This window comes from Pistacia vera, unplaced genomic scaffold (genome assembly GCF_008641045.1).
Source record: "Pistacia vera cultivar Batoury unplaced genomic scaffold, PisVer_v2 Contig454, whole genome shotgun sequence".
NCBI classification, from domain to species: Eukaryota; Viridiplantae; Streptophyta; class Magnoliopsida; order Sapindales; family Anacardiaceae; genus Pistacia; species Pistacia vera.
Genome location: NW_022196284.1, coordinates 24,524 through 47,743, shown reverse-complemented (window position 1 = coordinate 47,743; position 23,220 = coordinate 24,524). Strand labels below are relative to the sequence as shown.

Below are 23,220 nucleotides of genomic sequence, written 5' to 3'. Positions count from 1 at the left end.
AATATTTGAAATAGACTTTTTTTTCAACTAGTTCAAGTTCAATATCTACCCATATCACTTGACTTACAATTCCCTCACCAATTATCTTTCTGTTTCCTCCTATTGTATGTATGTTTATGAGTTAGTGGCACTTAATGTAGTTCAGGCTCATGTACATTTTGTTTTTTTTCTGTTTTATATTAACTAATTTGTGTTGTATGCACTAATTTGTTTTCAATGTGTTGTACACACTGATTATGATGATGAATTTTTTATATATACAAGTTTTAGAAGAAAGTAGAAAATGGCAAGAGCAAAAAATACAACCATTCTTCGTGGAGGCACATCGTCATCTAGAGTCCAATTTCGAGACTTGCAACATAAAAAGCAATACAAGGAGGTGGCAAAAAGAGATATTTGCCTTGGAAGAATTTTGGATTTAGGATTTATGACAACTTTGGGTTTATTTGATGAAATTAATGGTTGGATACGTAATTTGAAATGGGAATAGTTGGTGAGTATTAGAAATGATGGATATGAGCATTTGATCTATGAGTTTTTAGTAGTTTGGAAGTTGTGGAGACGCATACTGATGATTTTTTGGCCTATACAAAGTTTTTTAAATTAAAGAATCAGAATTTTGAAGTGAGACCACAAGAGTTAGCAACTTGGATAGGATTTGATTTTGAAGGTTTGGATAATGTATCTAGAACATTAGATTCCAAACAAGCTTGGACGAATGTTTCTGGAATAGGGATTTACCATCCACATAGGTGTAAATCTACAAAGTTAAAGAATCATATTATGAGAGTATTTTACAGATTTCTGACTTTCACATTTAATGGCAAGGAAAAAGACAAATGGAAATGTGACGGTTAAGGATTTATTGTTCATGGAAGCAGCAATAGTAGGGAGGCAAGTAAATTCAGCAAAGTTATTGATTAAGAAGTTGAGAGAGATTTAAGCAGAAAAAGGAGAAATATATTATGAGATGCTTATTACTCTAATATGTGAGAAGTTGGGTTTTTAGATCACCCCTAATGATGAAGCAAATAAGATAAGTTTTCTACAAATAATTTATTGGGGGATGTCACATTATGTAAAATTGGTTTGAATAGAAAGAATATGGTAGGAGAATGGTTTGTGATTAGGGATGAAATAGAGGAAGATGCAACGGTTCAGGAAGGTGTCCATATTCTAGAAGGGGTAAATCAAGGATAAGTCTATGTGCGCAAAAGAAGAACAACGAGTACTGAACCTGGATCTTCTCAGAATGTACAAGAAATGTCTTCTCATACTTTAGACGAAATAGTAAACAGATTTGAGTGGATCGAAAGGTTTCAAGAGGTGAGTTTTTCACGTATAGAGAGGAAAATGCAAGAACAATAGGATCAGTTGCAAAGTGATTTCGACTTGTTCGCATCAAGAATAGAAGAAACAATTGACATCTTTGGGGAACGCATGACAGAAATTTTCACCATGATGAAGAACTTCTCAACAGCCTCCTCCTCCTCCAATCAACCTCCAGCTCCTGCACTATGATGTATAACTAGTTGTTATTGTAGTAGTATAGTTAATTTGTTTAGCATGTGATACAACTTGAGTCAATTTGAATGTTAATTGTATTATGTGTGGTTCCAATACTAAACTTTATGTATGAAGATTATATTTGTTTTTTGTTTATAAATATGTTAATTGATAATTTCACAAGATGTTCTCAATTATCTAAACTTCTCCAACTGATTTTTTTCGTTATGACAAGTTTTCATAGGTTGTCAGCAATTCCATAATGAAGGAGATACTTCATTAATTATTGTTTAATACATATCTTAACTACTCTTTTAAATGCATATGTATATGTAATACTAGATATATCAAAATTCAAATCTCAAATGAAATGCATATCCAAAATGCGTTATACAACTGGTTAACAAACAGTCCGCAATGTGATGGTAATATATACTTAAAACATTTAGAATAACTTAATCTAATGTTATTATTATGAATTCACAACCCTACAGCAGACATCCTACTCATACCCAACCAACAACCAATATAATAAAAACAAAACAACTGGATCACCATACAGCTCAACTGCATTCATTAGAAATTAACCAAAGCTTGGATAATTTCTACCAAATACAATTATATATGCTTCAACCTGTCAACAACATCAAATCTCTCCCACCGAAACATGTTCATCATTTACAAACTCTTGCCCAGTACATAAATTATTTTTTCCTACGATATTCTGAACCGGACCAATGGACAATTGTCAATGTTTAACAACTACAATTTAGCACATGTTATAGAAAACTTAAGCTAGTTACAATTATACAACATACATAACACATACCTAGGTAGCAATAACATCATTTGACAACACTTGAGTTTCCGGTATACTTTCGACAATGTTGACATAATCATATGTGAGGGCATCGACCATGGAAATAGATGAAAAAAATTGTTCATTTTCTTGCTCTGCTGATGATTTTTTCCCTAAAAAGTAGCATAACACATTAATAATCAAGTCAATATTATTATAAACTTTAAATAAGTAAATAATGTTTCAAAAACAAATATCATGTAAGAATATGTGTATGACTCATACCAATTCTTTGTTTTAGTAATTTTTTATTTTTACCCTTACGTATAATTTCTTTAACCTTCGATTGCTTTCTTCTGCATGGAGGATGACCTATGCTACGAACTGCCTGTAGACCAATAATTAGACTATTCCCCTCTTTGGGAGGACTATTGCCATCTTTACTACTCAAACTGGTTATGGAAGAGATGTTTAATTTTCTACCAAGCCCTTCCTCACTTTCCTTCTGCTCCAACTTTTTTCTCGTGTCAATCATAAATTCCATCAACATATTATAGTCTTGTTTGATGTCATATCGGCTACTGTTAGCATTATATTAGACAACTTATCAAAACATTGTCCTTCAACGTTGGTGCTTCATGCCTCCACCTATTATAACTTACCTTAATTTTTGTATGGCTTCTTTTTATATTTTTCCTCCAGAGCCGTAAAATGTACTTATCTAGGACGTGTAAAACCCTTTTATGAATCAACACAATAATGACATGTCTACATAAAATCCCTCTGAACTCAAACAAATGACAATTACAATGAATATCACATTAACTTTCTTTAAAGTATACCACAAAAGGAACACGCTGATTACTATCTCCAAACCAAACATCTTTTAAAACTTGATACTCCTCATACGAATCACATTTTTCAAAAAAGATAATTTACAATAAATCTTCCCCACAATCTCTTCTTGAAACTCTTTATGTTTTTCAGTTGTGTATGCATTTTAAAATTGTTTCTTAATAGGGTAATTAGTTATGCATGGTATCCAAGATTTGAAAGATCTAAAATCAGTCTCCCTTTCTTTTTCCACTTTATCTTGCAATGCATTATCGTATTGTTCCACAAATTGTTTCAACGTTGTTTTGGAATTTACATATCCATAAAAAAATGCATGCATACTTTCACTACGTTGGGTAATAGACATGCCTGCCTAGAAAGTATCTTTAACAAATGCAGGCATCCAAAGTACTATTTCTTTGTACAATCCACATAACCATTCATTCTCGTGAAGGTTGTGCACATCAATGAATTTGTTCCACCGTTCTTCGAACTCTTCACATGTAAATGAATCATACACAATATTTACACAATATTTTGTAACTTAAACTTTATAGTTTCATATTCCTTATACCCTTTTAACATTTCAGGCAGTTTCTTCATTATATGCCACAAACACCACCTATGTTTTGTACCGGGGACAACAATCTCAATTACATTTTGCATGGTCTTATCTTGACCAATGATAATTCTTTTAGGAGCAAAATCTGCATTTAAGCCAAGAACGAAATACCCATACAAATGTCTCAGTGTCTTCATGGGAAATTAACCCACAACCTAATTACAATGTCGAATGTCCATGATGATCAACCCCCACAAAAGCAGCAAATGACATATCATACTTGTTTGTCAGATACATTGTGTCGAAGGTCACAACATCATTGAATTCTTTATATGTGGCCTTGCATCTAGCATCAACCCATAGCACATTATATAATCGATTCTCTTCACCTACATCAATCATGTACCAGAAATTTGAATTCTCCTTTTGCATTTTCATAAAATACCCGAGTACTGTCAAAGCATCTCAAACTCTAAGTTGTAACCTTCTAAATTTTTCAATGTAGTTCGAACAATCTTTTTATAGAAATGTCAAATTATCTACACCTCCTGCCTCAACTGAACATGACCGAAAATTTTTACATGGTCTAATCCTAACTAGATCATTAACTTCAAACCTCCTTTTCACATAAGGTTGTCGTTGGGTTTACTTTGAAATATCTTCTTTTCATTCGGACTTGTAAGATCATGGTTATGTTCAAGCATAATTGATTTAATTTTCCACTTGCATTCATCATTTAAAGCTATATTAATCTGACTCTTAGAATCAGTTTTAGCAACAGGTTGATTTTTTAAGGTATTTTTAGATTTACATCTCTCCTTTCCAGAACAAGAACATGCCACTGTCACATATCTCATCTCCCCATCATCTCCTTTCTTTGACGTACGTATCATTGCTTCAAACCCCATTTTATTACCATACCTTTTGTAATACTTCACCAGACTATCAACTGAATCAAACATCATTACAATATGAGGCTCCACTTCTTCCTCTACACATCCCATATCTTCTAATTCATTACATTCATTTTCTTGATTTAATGGTTTTATAATGGACAAAATTAGAATATACTAATACAACACATCATAAGAAACAATACGATATAGCAAATTTAAATTCATGTTAACGAAAAATTTAACGTTTCGAACACAATTTACCTCAACATCATTGAAATAAGGCAAATTGGACTCTTTCATATTCCATAATTTCATGCAAAACCAATACCAGTTTTCGCATTCACGAATCTGGTTCACAACAGTTGCCAACAAATATTGTCTATTAGTTATTTTGTATTGTAACATATATTCAATCCAAAATAAAATATGAACATATTCTAAATAAATGCATAAATGAAGTAAAAAATTCTTAAGTACCTCAACAAATATTTCTAACCTCAAAAAGGTTTGATCTCCCTTTCCACCCTAAACGATTCTCTCGGTAAAAAATTGGTGGCTTTCCTATGAAAATATTAGTGACTTTCTTGTCACGGTAGCTAATTGTTATGGCTATTGAGGAAGAAACCACCAATACCGTGAGGAAGACTAACAAGCTCTGACAATAACACACAGAAGAAAAGATGAGACGATGAAGCTGATGGTATTAGCTTTAAAATGAAGCTACAAATACAGTCTTTTTTTTTTTATTATTATTATTTCATCTAAAAAAATTGGCACTTATTTGCAAAAGCACATTAGACAAGCTATATCTTTTTTATTTGCATGAATGAAAAAAATTTGTAAATTAAAAAAAAAAAAATTATTTGCCTTACTATTCAATGGACGATCGTCTATCTGATACGTACGGTCGTTCATTGAAAATGGCCGCCTGTTCATATAATATGGACAAGTGTTCATTCTTATTCTTTGAAAAAATCATTTCTCCTTATTTTAAAAATACTGCAAGTCATAATGGACGGGCGTCCATTCGAGGTGGGTGCCCATCCATAGGAAATGGACTCTTGTTCATATAATATGGACGGGAGTCCATTGTTATTTTCGTTCAAAATTTCGTCCAAATTGGTGGACGACCATCCATTTGTAACGTGCAATCGTCCATCAAATATGGATGAGCATCTATAATTGTTAGACGACTGTTTATTAACGGAAGACGTGTTATAATGTCCAACGTGGCCGCGTCTGACTCGGGTGCCATATAAGTTGGTACAACAATTTGGTGAGATTAATCGGTGTCCGTAGCATTATTGAAATACATTAGTTTCGAACATTTGCTCATAAAATCAATGGATTTAATTACGATTGTCTAAGAGTGGACAATAGAGTTTTAATATAGTGTTAGGTTATTTTAATATAAATATGTTGAAGTTGATTTTTTTAGCCTCTATCAACAATAATTGGGTCAGGATGGGTGACTCTGAACCGTGATCTTGACCATGTGTGAAAAGGAAGCTTGAATGCTGAAAAAAAATATGGGCTTTGATTCCTGTAAAATAACAATTGATTGGGGTTAAAAAGAGCGTTTTGTAGGACTCGAACACAAAATATTTGGATAACTCACCTAGATGACTAAAGTGTTATTGTCTGACCACAAGACTAGTGATTACATTTTTACCTTTCTTATGCTCTGTACTCAACTTCTATCTTCTTCAGGCCCCACAACCATATTACATGTCCTAGTGGATCCTTACTCCAATTTATGAGTAAAGTTCTCCTTAGAGTTTAGAGTGAGACTATAAGCATATGACACTTGAAGTATTAGGGCATTCGTAAATAATCCTTATAACAAAATGCATGAAGTCTATATATAATCATCTCTCAATTACAACCTTATTTTTTTTTTTTTTTGAAAATGCCCAAAAAATAAAATAAAATTTATGAAAATTAATTCCTTAACCCATTGATGGCGAAGCATCTCATGTTGAAGTAAGAATATTGTGATACTAAAGATTAAATTACATATCTGATGTTGGTGCTAAATTGTTATGGTCTACCATCAATTTTGTGTAGTTAATTATATTTCATTTGTTATACAAATAACAAACTTCATATATAATATATGCCTTCATAAATAAACTTCTTAAAAACATTTACTTCATGGGTGATCCATAAGCCCATTTCCTCCTACTTTCGGGTCTATCCATCAAGACCCGACCCATTTATTCTCTAACTAACCCATTCCCGCCCAAATTGTAGTTTCCTTTCTCGAATAAAAACTAATTTTCTCTTCTTTTTATCTCAAATTTTACTTTCCAAATGATGTATCAACATATGTGACATTAATATTTCAGTCTTTTATGAAAAATAATAGTAGAAAACAATTTCAATCTCTTCTTTTTAGTTATTTTCTTTATAATATCCTTTCAATATTATAGACAGTAGATTAATATAGTCCTTATTTGGTGTGAAAGTTAAAAATTTCAATACACGCATCTTTAATCATTTTCATATGTATACATATTAGTTTCAAAATCTAAAGTATTTGAAATATAAAAACTAATATATATATATGCCTATTGTTGTAATCGAATTTTAATTGATACTTTTCTCTTAATAATAAAATGCTAGCATATTATATAAATTTGCATATAAAATTTGAATGAATTTTTTTATTAAGCATGAGAAGGCCTAAATTAGAAATTTTCGCCTTAAGCCTCTACTTTTTTTAAGACGGCCTTGATGTTATGATGATTCTCAATTTTTTTTTTTTTTTTTTTTTGATAACCAAAGTTGTATATGTCAGTTTATGCGTACCTTAACTAATCCCCAAAAACCTTAGAACTACCAGCTGAATAAAAGTTTCAATAGCTTCCTCTATTAGCAAACGAAGAGGGACTTGAACTCATAACCTCTTGAATAATACATCCAAGAGTCTTTATCGAACCATTCGGCCATCCAGAGATAGTTAAACGATGATTATCAATTAAAATCCTAAATATTTTAATAAGATATATTTTTGGAATATGAATACATGTATATTTTGATTGATAAAATTTATTATTTTGGGGCTTAAAAAGAATTTTGGTGGGCTCAAATAACACGGCTGAAAGGTGAGTGTAATTAGAAAAGAGATGGATTATAGTTAGTACTGTTTAACCCAGCCCACTGAGCCCAAACCAGCCCAAATTAAAATTACAGCTCCTCTTGCAAAAGAAACCACATTGCGTATGCACAGATTCTCCCAAAATTCGCATTTCCATCTCTAAACCCCTCTCTCTTTGCCCTAATTTGATCGGAAAAGAACCCTAACCCTAACATCTGTAACTGAAAATCTTCACTCGGATCAGCAAAAATGGTGTTGGCACAGTTAGGCGGGAGCATATCCCGAGCCATACAGCAGATGAGCAATGCGACCATCATCGACGAGAAGGTCCTTAATGATTGTTTAAACGAGATCACGCGAGCTCTCCTGCAATCCGATGTGCAATTCAAGCTCGTACGTGACATGCAGACCAATATCAAGAAGATCGTCAATCTCGACGACCTCGCCGCCGGTCACAACAAGCGCAAAATTATCCAGCAGGTACGATGCCGTTTCCTGACATCTGTTTTGCTTCAGTTCGTCGTCTATGAATTTTCTTATTTTGTTTTCATTGAAGGATTTTGAGTTTTTATGAGAAAAAAAAAAAAAACTTATATTGGTTTAATTATTGCAGATATTGAATTCTAGAATAATCTTAAAAAACAGGCACACAAATTTATAAACATTCACATTATCTTTGTCAATTTTGGTTGTTTTAATAGCTAAGCTTAATAATTTTCTTTTTTCTGAATTTGGGCTTAGAGTTAAAGAATTTTGAGATTATTAGCTATTTCTAGCATGGGGTTTACCAGTTATTTTAAGTTGCCTGTCAATATAATGAGAGTTCATTCAAATAATGAAAATTTTATAATATAAGTAGTGGTTCAACTGATTTATTGTGCCTTTGATGGGACACAGATTGTTGTGACTTGTGAGTTCTCCCTACTTTCTAGTTGTAGACTGACATCTATAGATTGCCGGTTTCTTTCATGAGGAATTCTCTGTTCTTTACGAAACCAATTAATTATGCTTTATTTCCTGTGGTGCCGGTTCTGTTATGCTAGTTTATGAGTAATTAATCTGAATTATATTTTATTTCTTGCTCTCCGTTATTCTTCACCAGGATTGTTGCTTTGTTTCCAGGCCATATTTAATGAGCTCTGTAAAATGTTGGATCCTGGGAAGCCTTCTTTCACTCCAAAGAAAGGGAAACCAAGTGTTATAATGTTTGTAGGTTTACAAGGTATGCTAGTTTTCTGATAAATTTTATCTAATTAAACTATGTGTTTAATTACCTGTTTATGGTCAAAAAAGTTGTCAGCACGTCAACTTTTTTGAAGTGTTTGTACTATAATGTTTAATTATTTGTGTGTATCTCTGTTTCCGCTGTTATCATGCTTCTGTTTATGCTAAGGGTTTTTTGTATGACAAAATGCAGGGTCTGGGAAAACCACAACATGTACAAAGTATGCATATTATCATCAGAAGAAGGGTTGGAAACCAGCTCTAGTCTGTGCTGATACATTCAGAGCTGGTGCTTTTGATCAGCTGAAGCAGAATGCAACCAAAGCAAAGATTCCATTCTATGGAAGGTACTCTTTTGGCTATCTATGAGCACTCAGAAACTTGATTGATTGCACAAGGTTGTAGATTCGATTGAGGATCATTGTTACCAAGATAGAAGGATAGAGAGATGCTTGGCTCTCATTTTTCTGAGGAAGACCTCTAGTTTCGTGCATTTTGAATCCTTAGTTAATTCCAGTTGCCAAATGCTGTTGTTTCCACTATCCTGCAAACGGCATTGAAGTGAATGGCTAGAAAATCTAAACGATGATAAAGTTTCGTATACCTTAGCGTTTGGAAACTTTGGTGGCTATTTCTTGGCTGACATGGCAGGGAGTGATGCTAAAAACAATTTAGTGATAATGCTACTGCAAACTGTCATAGATTTAGATTTGACATATGATCATTATGGTGGTATTATTGTGCTGTATGCCATTTCACATAATTTCTTGGTTTTAACTTACAGCTATACAGAGTCAGATCCTGTGAGAATTGCTGTAGAAGGTGTGGAGACATTCAAGAAGGAGAATTGTGATCTCATTATTGTTGATACTAGTGGGCGCCATAAACAGGAAGCTGCTCTTTTTGAAGAAATGCGTCAAGTTTCTGAAGCAACGGTATTGCATTGCTGATTTTACTTGCTCTTTATCTTGTGTCTGTTTCATAATAGGTGCTAATATGTCTCCATTTCTCTTTTGCGATGTGAATGTTTCAGAAACCAGATCTTGTTATATTTGTTATGGACAGCAGTATTGGTCAAGCTGCATTTGATCAGGCCCAAGCATTCAAGCAAAGTGTTTCAGTTGGAGCTGTAATTGTTACTAAAATGGATGGTCATGCAAAGGGTGGTGGTGCTCTTAGTGCGTAAGTTTCAAATCAATTGTTTAGACTTCATTTCACTTCTATGAAATTATATTGGTGGAAATTTTTATGTTAAGATATAAATTGTATTTTTACTGAATCTTGCAAGATTTAGGCGTGTCTTAGGATTAGGTAGGGACCGGTTTTCGTGGTTTTGTGTACAAGAGGCTCACCTCTATTGTTGTTGGAGTTGTGTGCACATTTAGTTAGTGGATTACGGATCATAGGATATGCTAGTTGCAACTTTCATAACATGCAGAAGATTACTTTCACAAAGTCATTATGCTTATTCTTTGGTATCTTGAAAACTGAATTTCGGTTAATATGTTCATTTTCCCTCCTTTTACATTATGTTGTGAACATATCTTGCTTCAACCTTTTTCCAGCGCACTTAAAGTTAGAAAGTTATTAATGCTAGGGAGACATGGTAATAGAAACTTTTTCAATTGGGACTGTGTAATTAGTCACTGAGAGATGTTCCTCCCTTTTCTTCTCCAGTGGAATTAAAGTCGGTTTCCTACATTTCACCATAATAAATTGTCAACTAAACAAGAGCCTTCATCCTGATGGCATGGGTTTTTGTCTTTTGCTCTATGTCGTCTATGCTTTACCAGAAAAGAAAAGGTGAAAATCAAATAGTTAAGAGTACAAGTTATGATTTGCTTAAGTTCTTATCAAAAATATGTTCTGGTTAACCTATGTACCAACCAGTCCTGGACTCTTCTTGAATATTTAAACTGTAAATGTTTATTGTTAGATATTTTTTATTGCATTTTTTAGCGGCTCTTTTTTACATGTGGATACTGAAACACTTTGTTTGCTACAAATTAGGGAGTCTTAAACCGCTCTAAAGTTTAAAACCCCTTAAGCTGTAAACTTTTGGTGCCATTCTTGCGTATTTTCCTTCTGTGCCTGCGTTGTGTTTTTATTAATGGCCAAATTTTGGCAAATTCTCTTATTTGCTTATTGTTTTGTGACAGAAAACATTTTCCCTCTTTTTTTCCTTTTATTAATAGAAAATGAAGAAAACAACCATGATAACAATTAAGGAGATGTCTCGGATGTTTAATGAGAAAATTTTTAAGACTTGAACTATGCTTCATCTTTGTATTCTGTGACTCTAATGCTACTTGATTGTATGTGCAGTGTTGCTGCGACAAAGAGTCCTGTAATATTTATCGGTACTGGAGAACATATGGATGAGTTTGAAGTATTTGATGTCAAACCATTTGTCAGCCGTCTTTTAGGTATGCTTCTAATGTTTCCAGTCTAGACATTTCTGTGTTAGGTGTTCTTCAACTGCTGACATGTACAGAAATGATGCTTGCAATCCTGACCTGTATTTTCATTTTTATTGTGTTTCCAACTAGGCATGGGTGACTGGTCTGGATTTATGGACAAAATTCATGAAGTTGTTCCAATGGATCAACAGCCTGAGCTTCTGCAGAAGCTTTCAGAAGGGAACTTTACATTGAGGATTATGTATGAGCAGTTTCAGAACATACTTAAAATGGGTCCCATTGGTCAGGTTATTATCTTACTACTTTGGTTGACCTTTTATCTGTATTTCTAGACTTCTCATGTTCTTTTGTCTGAAGTGATGAACGTTCTGATTTAGTCTAAAAGATAATAAAACACCAATGTTATATTCCGCTTCACCTAATACTAGTTGTAAAATCTCCCTTTTGTCAAATTACAACTTGTCCAAATTTTTTGTGCGTTCAATGTGCAAGTCCATTTCCAAGCAACTAGTTAATATCAGCGAAGATTTGGGACTTATGATTTTAAGATGAGCCCTGTAGGCATAGTCATGCTGATGTATGGTGTGTCACTGGTTGTTTAAGATCTATTTGAATAGCAATTCTTTTGGAAAAAGAATGTCTACCTGCTAACTGGATTCTATTGTTGAAATTTTTTAATTTGGTTCGAAATTTTCTTTTGGTTGGTTCTTCTCTGTAGGTTTTCTCTATGCTTCCAGGATTTAGTGCTGAATTAATGCCGAAAGGTCGTGAAAAGGAAAGCCAGGCAAAGATCAAGCGTTACATGACCATGATGGATTCAATGACAAATGAAGGCAAGCCACACTGCTTTAATTGCTCTCTTTCAATATATCATAGTTCTTTCTTTTTATTATTAATTGTTAATTGGTTATGTGGTACAGAATTGGATAGTTCAAATCCTAAGCTCATGAATGATTCCCGAATTATGCGGATAGCCCGAGGATCTGGTCGCCAAGTAAGAGAAGTAATGGAGATGATGGAAGAGTACAAGCGACTTGCCAAGATATGGAGCAAAATGAAGGGTCTTAAGATTCCTAAGAAGGGCGAGATGAGTGCTTTGTCCCGAAATATGAATGCTCAACACATGAGCAAAGTCCTGCCCCAACAGATGTTGAAACAGATTGGTGGAGTGGGCGGTTTACAGAGCTTGATGAAGCAAATGGGTTCCGCGAAAGATATGATGGGCATGTTTGGTGGTGGCGACAACTAGAGTAAATGACTACAACTCCAGTGGTGAGAGCTTGAGTACAGTTCCAACAGCAACTGGTAAGGATTTGCCTGGTGAGAAGGCATACAAGCATCCATGCGCCCGAGTCATTGATTTTTGCTACTTAACTGATTTTCCAGTAATTTACATTTCCTTGGGGGGTCAGTGTTTTTGTTTTAGATATGTTTTCCCCCTTTTTGTATGTAATTTAGTTGGAAAAGAAAAGTGGGTAAAAACAGATTCATGAGGATGAGAATTTGTAATTTTTTCAGATCAATAAACATGTATTTTATATCTTAATTTAATGTTTTATTCTGGAGAGACCTTGTTAAATTAGTAGAAAAAACATAGCATATTCAAGAGGTCATTTTATTTTACAAGATAAGTCTGTCTGTTTTCTATGTTTTTGTATTTTGGCCCGCTTTCTTCTATTTTATATTTTCTTTTAAAGCAAACCTTAGATGATGAGGAGTAATATTAAATCTACAATCTAATGTTATAATATTCTCTTGCGAGCTCAATGTGGTGGTTGAGATGACAATTGTCATGTCAACTCTCACCTATTAAATTAAATGACTTTAATTAAACACAAATAGTTGTTTTTAGAGACGAACTGTCATTTCTTCATAAAAAAATGTATGTTCCTTATAAAAGAATATTTGTTCATTCTTTGTGAATGAAACGGTCGTTCATGTTTAAGAATGATTGTTCATGTTAATCAAAGAAGTTAATTAATGGGATAATATAAACTCTACTGTCACATTAGAATTGTAAGAGAATGTTGTGAGATTGAGTTACAGCGATAATATTTTTTTGATAAGATAGCAAAGGAAAATAGAAGTATGCCTTCGATTTTTTTATTTTTTTTTTTTTCACTTATTATACCCTGGCCTTTTAGTAGAAGTCCCCTACTGGGCCAAACAAGTTACGTTTTAAATAACATAGAGGTATTCGCATATAAATTTTTGATTAAAATATAAAAACATCTACAAGTACTTTATGCAAGAAATGCTTTCAAAATCGTTTTTACGAACACATCTTTTTTAAAAGCACAACAAAGGGTTTATTCATAATCTCCTCAAAGATCTTAAAAAAAAAAAAAAAAAAAAAAAAAAAAAAAAAAAATCTCTTTAGTTTCAGTCACAATATTCTGACCCTAAAAACATCTTGAAATAGAAATTTTATAATAATTATTAGGAGGTTTTTTGTGTTCCTGAAAAGCTAAGTGAACTTTAAATAAAACAATATTGCAAGAGTTTTTTAAATAAAACCCTTAAATTAAAAAACCACCGTCGCTTGTAGAAATAAATTAATGAATAGAATAACCACTGAAATTCTTATCCGACACGATAGCTTCAAACTCTTAGAAAATTAATTGAGATACGTGTAAATTGACCTGACGCCTTATCATTCAAAAAAAAAAAAAAAATCCATAAAGACAAGAAATAGCTAGCTCATCACGAATATAGTTCAGATTTGGAATGTTTAATGCAAGATTTTAGGTCCACATAACGATATTTTAATAACATAAAACAGTAAGAATTTTGCTAATTATTAGAAGAATATTGTATTGGCAATGGTACTCATACCCTAGTATGAGCCTTTGTTTATGTTCCCACACTGTTAAGACTTTTGCTCATATAACAGGCGAAATAATACGCATGGATTATTTCCTTTATAATACACATGGATTTTAAAATTGAAATGATACAACAGCATCCTCCTTATATGTACTTTACATATACAACTTTCAAAACTATGTACAATGCCGCTAAATTTACCGGGAACTGAAGTTCTGCTAAACTGTTAAAATCATCAACCTGTTATCTTTGTAAGAATCTGCTTAGGACAGTTTTTCTCAGAGGCGTTTCCTCTTCCTCTTCATCTTCATCCGACTTTACATACATATTTAGAGCACAACGAATTACTGTGTTCACCTGCATCCTCAATCTGGCATTGTCAATGAAAATATCTGTTACCATCTTCCTCAACACATCATCACTTCTCTGATCGCTGCCATTTGTAGTGCGAGTTTCCTCCAGTTTTGCCATCGACTTTTCTATGTCTTGTGCAAGGAGCTGTGCCTGTTCAAGTTTATTAAAAAAAAAAAAAAAAAATGTAAACAAGCAGGGCACCAAGATGCACAGTGATTATAAGTTGCAATGAGAAACTTACCTTATAATGAAAATATAAATGAATGTTCATGCATGTCTAGTCACTGATAAAAGTATTGCATTGAGCAACTAATGGCTCAAGGAAAGCATTTTCAAAAAGAGCCAATATAAGAATTCGACCAGGGGTCCATTATTGAAGCAACTACCCTTGCTAATAGTTTATTATCTTACAATCAAACCTAATCTAGGATGATAGCACTGATATAGAAATGTATATAAATGCCATATAACAACATATACACACCAAAGAAACCAAATACGAAGTGAAACCTTTGACAGTAGAACCAAGAGAGTAGAAGAAGAAAGACTGTTTTAACTACAAATCAACAGCTTCAGCAGCCAACATTCACAAACAAGAGCTCCAGTGATATATTAAATAAGCAAAAGAATTAACTAATTCAAAGCATTGAATGATACCTCTGCAAGGAGGAGTCCGATTCTATTGTCAGATGTTGTCAAGAGATCTATAGCATCAGATGGCGATGAAGTGTCCACAGTCAATCTATCTTCCTCTTCACTCAGGAAATTAACACTACATTCTTGAAGCCGATTGCAAAGAATCTCACATTCATGCAGCAATTTTGAATTCGCAAGATTTGCAAGTTCCATTCTTTGCTTTTCCTTTTGAAGAACCCTCTGAAAAAACACACACAACAATACACTGAATTCATTTTCATAAATGAAATCATATAAAACAACTTCTAAAATAGCGGGTGCAACCTTATATAGAAGAAAATCTAAAAGGACAAGAAAGCAGACATCAATCCCAAAAAATCAGATGTTCCAAAAACTAAAAGGCAAGAACATGGAAAAAGGAAGACCAAGATGCCAGAGAATCAACATCTGTAACGACTTCATCTTGGCATATACTAAGAACTCTCCTTTCTCTCAAACACCCTCCAATTCCACCCCAACCAGAGATGTTATAAGTTCTACATGATCACCTAGTTAGGTGTTTTCCTCTCTTTTCCCCCCAGCTGCAACAGCAATCTAATAGCTCACATGTGACTTTTGACATGACAGTGTAAATTCATGAATTTTGCACCTCATTTGATGAAGTAGATAAAACTATCCAGTTAAATAAAAATTATAATTTTGTCTTTTTACCCAAAATCATTTGGAACTGGCAGGAACAAGTGAGACCACTGACAAGCCATCAGTAGATGAACCATTCTCCCTAGTCTATATTGCTAATTACTCGAGTGCTTCACTCACTTAACCTTTACATAGTGGTGTTAGTGTCTTGTTGTGGCATCCATCCTTTAGGTACTGTAACCTCTCCCTGTTGGGTTGTTCAATATGTACAAACTTTCTGGGATACTGAGCTATTGGTTGGAGTTTTTTTCTAACTGATCCTTCTAGGTCGTTAAGTCCAAGCAAGATTTACAAGTAAAGATGGCCATATGACCATGACTCCAAAAGTGGCTTGGAAAGAGAAGAAACAAATATTACATCACCATATTAGAAACAAGAAGAATATCTGATTTTAATAAACTGCAGCATGTAAAGAGAAACAATTCAAGAACTTAAAACTCTAAAAAGATTTAAAGGAAAAAAAAGAAAAAAAAAAAGGTGGAAAGATAATGAAGATTGACATAAGGATCCTGTAAAAAAATCAGATTAAACTGGAAAGGGCACCCCACATTAGAAAGTCTCCCAGTTTTCCATCCCCAACTGATTTAACAAATTTATAGGAAATAGCTCCAATTGACAATAAATTATATTTCTCCCACAGGAGACAAAGTATAACCAGACCCCAGTTTCATGAAGGAAATAGTTACCTCTACTTCTAACTTTTCTTTCAACATGCGGCTAAGCTCCTGCTTCAATTCTGACTGAGAGCTTCGAAGTGATTTGACTTCTTTAACAAGAACCTTTACATCTGCTTTTGATTTCACCTCGAACTCTTCCTGATGTTTATGCAGGTTCTCAAGCTGTTCTCTAGTTGCATCCAACTGCTGCAGCAACATTTCATTCTCCTGAATAATTGATATCTTTGATGACTCGATGCGTGCTCTTTCAGCCTGGAGCATTTACACACATCATTTATCAAAGCTTATGAGTAGCTGAATACTACTGGAACAATACAAAATAACATAGAAAACAGACCAGTTCATATTCCAATTTCTGCTCTGTCGCCATGCACTTTTTCTGAAGTTCATCCAAATCCCACTGCATTTGAGTAAATTTTTCTTTTTCAATTAAAGCTGCTTGCTGCATGTTTTCTTTGCAATTGTCCCTTGTGGTTTCAAGTTCCACTTCCAAATCTTTTACCTATAAAGGGAAATCCTCAAAAATCAGTTCTACCCAGTGCATTCAAGTTTTTATTTGATAACAGTGTAAAGTATTCCTTTAGTTTCTTGTGTAGATAAAGACCAAACATCATCATAACATATTATGATAATGAGAACGTTTCAATAATACCAAATACTGAATCAGCCAGAAGTTCGTCCATCAATAAAACCACTTCTCAAATCTAGAAATGTCATGCTAATTCATAGCTGGATGATGTATGATTCAGCATTCTTAGAACGATGCATAATGAATAACTACATTACATTGAATCTGCGGGATACCAGCAGCAAGAAATTGATGCACCCTAGGATCTGTTCAATTTATAGATTGTTCGACTCAACAAAAATGAATCAGAAAAAACACTAAGCAACAAAAAGCACTGTAAAATCCATCTGTGATGCTTCTGTCACTGCCTTGCTATCATAAAACTCAATAAGAGATAAAATATGGTATTAATACAGACAAAGAAATAAAGCTAATTTGATGCCCACTTCAACATTGAGAAACTGCCATAAACCTTTGAGCAACACAACCATAACTGATATGGTTATGTAATAAATCAACAGATATTTACCTACAACACAAGCAATCAGAGACCAGGATAACATCTATATTCTAATTAACTATTCATGAGAATACCTTTGTCGTCAAAAATTGTCTTACAGTGACTTCCTGATTTAATCTAGCTAATAGATCTTCCATGTCTGTTTTTGCAGTAGCTAGTCTTTGCTGCATGGTATTAAGAACCCTGTTTAATTTGAGACGCTGATCTGACGGTAAAGCAACAAGCGAGTTCCTCACAAATAAAGAATCTGAGCCAACAAAAGCATCCATGGCTCCAGAGGCTTCACTACCTTCAGCATGGTCAAGGAAGCCATCACCAAACAAATTAGACACCCCAAAATTTGATATTTCACTAGCTCTTACAGAACTAAGGTCACTCCCAACACTCTCAGAGGACAGTCTTCGAACATGGCCATCCAGTTTGAGATACTCTGGCTCCCGCAAAAGCTCTGCTCCATCCCAATGAAGAGATTTGAGTTTAGCTGTATTTTCAGTTAATTTATCTTGACCTGCAATACTGCTTTCTCTTGCAGCAAGCACTTTTTGCCTAGAAAATTTTCCTAAGTTCTCCATCATAGAGTTCCGATTAAACATGCCATACTTAACAGTTTTCTCTACTGGAGCATTTATATTCTGTTCAGAAGTTGAATACTCAAGACCAAGGTCACCAGAACTGTTTCTCCCATTCCTAGGTGTTCCTAACTCTGATCTCTCATCAGGAGAATCATTACCATGATCTGAAGCAACTGACAAATTACCAGCAAGCACAGAAGCATCTGAGTTGGTAGGTAACAAAAATGATGAAACCTCGCCACTAATAGAAGAATGTGCATCTGAGTTTTGCTGTTCATTAAATGCTGAAAAGGGCAGAAATTCAAGAAAAACATATAAGGTTGATGGATAATATCAATTGAGAAATTATATTCCACTTTCTAAATATTGTAGCCATTTTATCTTCAAGGTTTAAATTAATGCATTGTTATTAAAGATAACAGGAGCACATACAAGACCTTGCAGCAGCTTCTAGCTCAAGAAATGTTGCTACAGGAGCACTTCTAGATATGTCAATATCAGATAAAAGTTTTTCCATCCAATCTTCCAAAGCACACCTTCGCTGCAATAAACTAACCATTTTGAGAATGTTACTACTGTCATTTGAAAAAACTAAAACTCATTTCTAGAATCTCATGAGAAGATAATGTATCAAATACCAGAAAAAGGCCTTATACAAGCATCAGTTTTCCTTGCATCGAAAGATAATATCGAAAAGAAAAGGCTGAACTGAATGCTCAGACAAATCAGAATAGAACAAAATTAGGAAAAAAATATACCGCCCCAAAAAAAATTACACCATGTTTGGCAACCAATGAATTGGAGCTTCTAATTGAAATAGAACTGGAAATGCCAGATGACCTCCGAGTTCATTCATACTTGCAAATGCAACCTTAGATTTTTATTAAGAACCCAAATAAAAATGTTCATAGTGGTTTCCCTGTAGCATAGAGAATTTTAAAACTAGAAGTCTCTTTGCTAATGATAATGTTACACAGAGAAAGAAGACAAAAGAAGACGTTGGCACAGCACAATTTTTCCTATCGACAGAAACTTAGAATCAACTACAAATTTAGCATGGTAATTTTTACTATGATACCTAATGAGTACAGCTACTGTTACATTTCTGAATCTTGGAGAATCCTGAAATAAATTAGTCACTAGCTATCATGCAGATTCATAAGCAAGATGCTGCAATGAAAACATTAACATACCTCCTCCAGCAGTGTCCTGCTTTTCAATCTCAATATCCTCTTCGGCGGAGCTTGGGGAAGTTCTTTCTTGGGAAATATCTTTTTAAGCTACAGAACACACAAATGTGCGAATGAAATGACACCACAGTTTTTATTAAGATTAAAAAGTCACCGAACAAAGAATCTACATTATTATTCAATTCCAAAAAAGAAGGTAGCCCACCACAGGAGCTAGGAAAATAAATAATACACATTCAACAATGCTACTTACTTCAGAGAGTAACTTTAAGAAATCACTGTATCTTCTCAATACCCCTCGGGTGCTGGTGAACCCTTCAGGTGATTGTATACCAATTTGAACTCTATAAAACTGTAATTAAAATAGAAACAGATTAAAGGCCAAAAGGGAAGCCCAAAAAAAAGAAAAAAAAAAAAAAAAGGAACAGAGAATATACATACCGCCACAGGATCTGAACCTCTTGAGTTTGGTAGGAGAACCCAAGAAGGAACTGTGACGCAATAACTCCATCCTGTATGAGGATCATGCGGCCAAACAGAGTCCTGCCCATCCTACATTCAGAGACTAGAGAACATTATAAAAGAAAACAAATTAAGTAAAATGATCAAAGAAATGACCACCTATGCACTAGTAAAGCTAAAATCCTTAAACATTGAAAAAGAATGAATTGAGTCACTGCAAAGTCCAAGCCAAGAGTAACAAGACTGATCTAAACAAACCTCCAATAGAATGGGAAAAGAATACACAGTCGTAAAATTCCTCATATGTGTATTGACATTCAATATTCCAAAGCAAAAACATGGCAATTTTAAGTGTTTGCAGATCATATCTCTGGTGATGCTAACCAAACAAACTCAATGTACCATCTGAGAGAACCAAATCGGAAATGAAGGAGACTAACACCTAATGAAAATAAAATATAAAAGCATTGACTATGGCATCTCTTCTAGCCATGATCCACTATTTTTGTGTTGTGCTCCTTGGCATGTACTAACATAAGAAGAAACATGAGCAAGTAAATATGGGAATCATAATAGAGGGCAGCTAAAAGGCATCAATCTTCAATATCCATACAACATAGCAAAACAAACCAACTCCACAATTTGAAATGTTCCAATCCACCAGCACAACAATTTCTTATAGAAAATAAAATCTCTCCAGTAATGTATTTAACTAAATCTTTAGATGATTGCATATTATTTACAGATGAGCAAGTGGATTTGCGAAAACCAAAAAAACAAATGGGGAAAACTTCTTATTCCTCACACTTTCCTTCTTTTTGCATCTATATCTATATAATGAACACCGACATCTCTATAAACATCTTAAATTCCCTTAAACAAATAACAAAGATCATATCCTAAAATATAGATTGAAGTAACACTCCTTCAACCAAAATTCAAGCATAGACAAAAATTAACAAAACATAGACTTCACACACCCCTCTCTCCTAGAAAATAATTCTTAACTTTAATATCCAAGCTTCTACATATCTGCCGAATCAATATCACCTTTTATTTTACACTAGTTACGAATCTATCATACAGATACAATATTTAAACGTTTACAGTGATGAACTTTAGACTGCTATTACTTCTAAAATACAAAATTTAAGGTCATCGAGAACAGTATGCACTTCGCGTCTGATTTACTCCTAACCATTTAAATTGTTAATGGCACATATATTAACCAATAATTTGTGTAAAATAATTGGCCACTTCAAAACAATAAGTAAGCTCATTACTTCAAAACAATAAATAAGCTCATTACTTCAGCTTAAACAATCATTAGAATTATTATGAGTAAATTTCAGAGCAAAAACCACCCAATCAAACAAACAAAAAATCACAATTCAAACTAACCAATAAAACCCTGAATGATAAAAAAATTACAAAAAAAAAAACACAACTTCATATAAAAACAGGCTCAAATTGGAAAAAGAAAGAGTACCCATTTGCGAGGAGGAGTACTCCAGTCCATCCCAAGAGGCAAAGGCGACGTGCCGTCGTGACGATGCCTTGGCGGACTCCGGCGATTGGCCTTCACGGCTTTACTTTTATTGCTATTACTTTTATCAACATCAGTATTGTAACAATCATCATCATCATCATCATCATGATACCTTGATGACGTACGGTCATGATGATGATGAATCATGAGATCGCCGAACTCCCCGTAATCGAAGAGCGAGAGATCTTGCGCGTATGCATTCATTGTTTTGTTTTTGCTTTTTGCTTTTTGGTTTTTTGTTCGAAGGGAAAGATTCGAGTTGCGTTGATCTATTTGGGTTGGTTGCGTAAGTATCAGATGTGTTTAAACTAAACTAAATATTATTTTAACCCCATAGGTTTTGATAATATCATTATGGCGTTAAGATTTTCGTTAATTTACAGAATAAATTTATCGATTAGTTTAGAAGTGTTAATTACAATAATCGCCCTTAGATATAATCAAATTCAATAACCCCTCATAGTTATAGTAGTAACATCAATTATCTTATCGTCAAGATTTTTGTTTTTATAATAAATGGTAGAGACTAGAGAGGCAATTACATAAATATTCATTAACTTATCATATTATAAATTAGTTATTTAACTTTGGTACTTAAAGTTCAGAGGATATTGCACTTACTTCCAATATTAGGTTATACTTTTCGATAAAAAGTCTATAATATTATTGTTGTCTTATTCAAGTATTATCAGGAATAAATAAAATCTAAAAAATAAAAATAAAAAGTTGAATCTTTTAAATATTTTATGTCGTCCACTCAGTTTTTAGCTTTGATGATTTTTTGTATTTATAATTGTGATGAGTGATACTTAGATTATGTTTTGATCATTTCATGATTGTGAAATTAAACAAGTTTTATAATGTGCTAAAAATTGTCCATATTATATTTGGATATCAACCATTACTCTTATGAAAAAAAACTGATTTTGTTTAGGTGTGCCGTATATTTTTTACTTTTTTTTAAATCTTATTCATTTCTAATAACATGGGAATAAGATAACAAGGAATATTATAGACTTTTAATTAAAAAAATTCACCTAACTAGGCTAAACTGTTTGTTTACGACATGCAGAAGAGTAATGTTATCCCCATGCGGACCAAGACATAATTTTTACTTGTTCAAATAATATTTGAAATAAGTGAATATACTCCAAACGTTAAGAATGAAAGTGTAAATAACCTTATTATGAATCATAATGGCTTAGGAGTATTTATGTTATTTCTCAAATCACATAAAAAAAAACTTTTCCGTTTGTTTAATTATTTTCCCCTATCCTATTAATACTATTTCCAAAATACAAATTTACTTCCCTATTTTGAAAATGTTATTATATTTCATTCAACTTTTTAAACCACCTAAGTTTATTAATTTAACTAAACACCCTCCGAAAAAAAGTTTAGAAATTAACAAAAACACCCCCACCCACCCACATTTGTTAGCTCTGGCCACCACCTCTGGAAGGTAGTCGGAATCTGGTATAATAGCGTACTACCAAATGGATTTGGCTGGTTGTGCGTCTATCTATCATTTACTGGCCAAATCTTTGGTCATAGCTAGTCTTCAATGGCCATCGTTGATGGTCAACGATGGCCATTGAAGACTAGCTATGGATCTGGCTGAAAAAGGTTATCTCGGAGCACAACCGACCAGATCCAGTCGATTGTGCACAATAATCTAGATTCCAACGGTGGTGGCCGGAATCTGACAACTGTGTGTGGTGGGGGTGTTTTTGTCATTTTACAAATCTTTTATATATTAGGGTGTTAAGAAATTAACAAACCTATGGGGTTATTTGTTAATTTTTAAATGATACCTCGTAATAATG

At 33.6% G+C, this 23,220-nt stretch overlaps 2 protein-coding genes across 2 annotated transcripts; one reads left to right on the top strand and one right to left on the bottom strand.

Annotated features, from left to right (window-relative positions):
* Positions 1-7,824: 7,824 nt before the first annotated feature.
* Positions 7,825-12,904, top strand: LOC116144739 (signal recognition particle 54 kDa protein 2). The gene is made up of 9 exons (XM_031430174.1): positions 7,825-8,177; positions 8,820-8,919; positions 9,115-9,268; positions 9,706-9,856; positions 9,955-10,103; positions 11,247-11,347; positions 11,471-11,628; positions 12,060-12,174; positions 12,262-12,904. The coding sequence occupies exons 1-9, from the start codon at positions 7,947-7,949 to the stop codon at positions 12,588-12,590; spliced, it is 1,488 nt and encodes a 495-aa protein (XP_031286034.1). The 5' UTR covers positions 7,825-7,946; the 3' UTR covers positions 12,591-12,904.
* Positions 12,905-14,228: 1,324 nt separating this feature from the next.
* LOC116144738 (PX domain-containing protein EREX) lies at positions 14,229-21,622 on the bottom strand. The gene is made up of 10 exons (XM_031430173.1): positions 21,335-21,622; positions 19,825-19,935; positions 19,637-19,735; positions 19,387-19,473; positions 18,626-18,734; positions 17,696-18,477; positions 16,871-17,035; positions 16,543-16,785; positions 15,179-15,397; positions 14,229-14,671 (listed from the first exon to the last, which is right to left on the bottom strand). The coding sequence occupies exons 1-10, from the start codon at positions 21,596-21,598 to the stop codon at positions 14,411-14,413; spliced, it is 2,340 nt and encodes a 779-aa protein (XP_031286033.1). The 5' UTR covers positions 21,599-21,622; the 3' UTR covers positions 14,229-14,410.
* Positions 21,623-23,220: the final 1,598 nt, after the last annotated feature.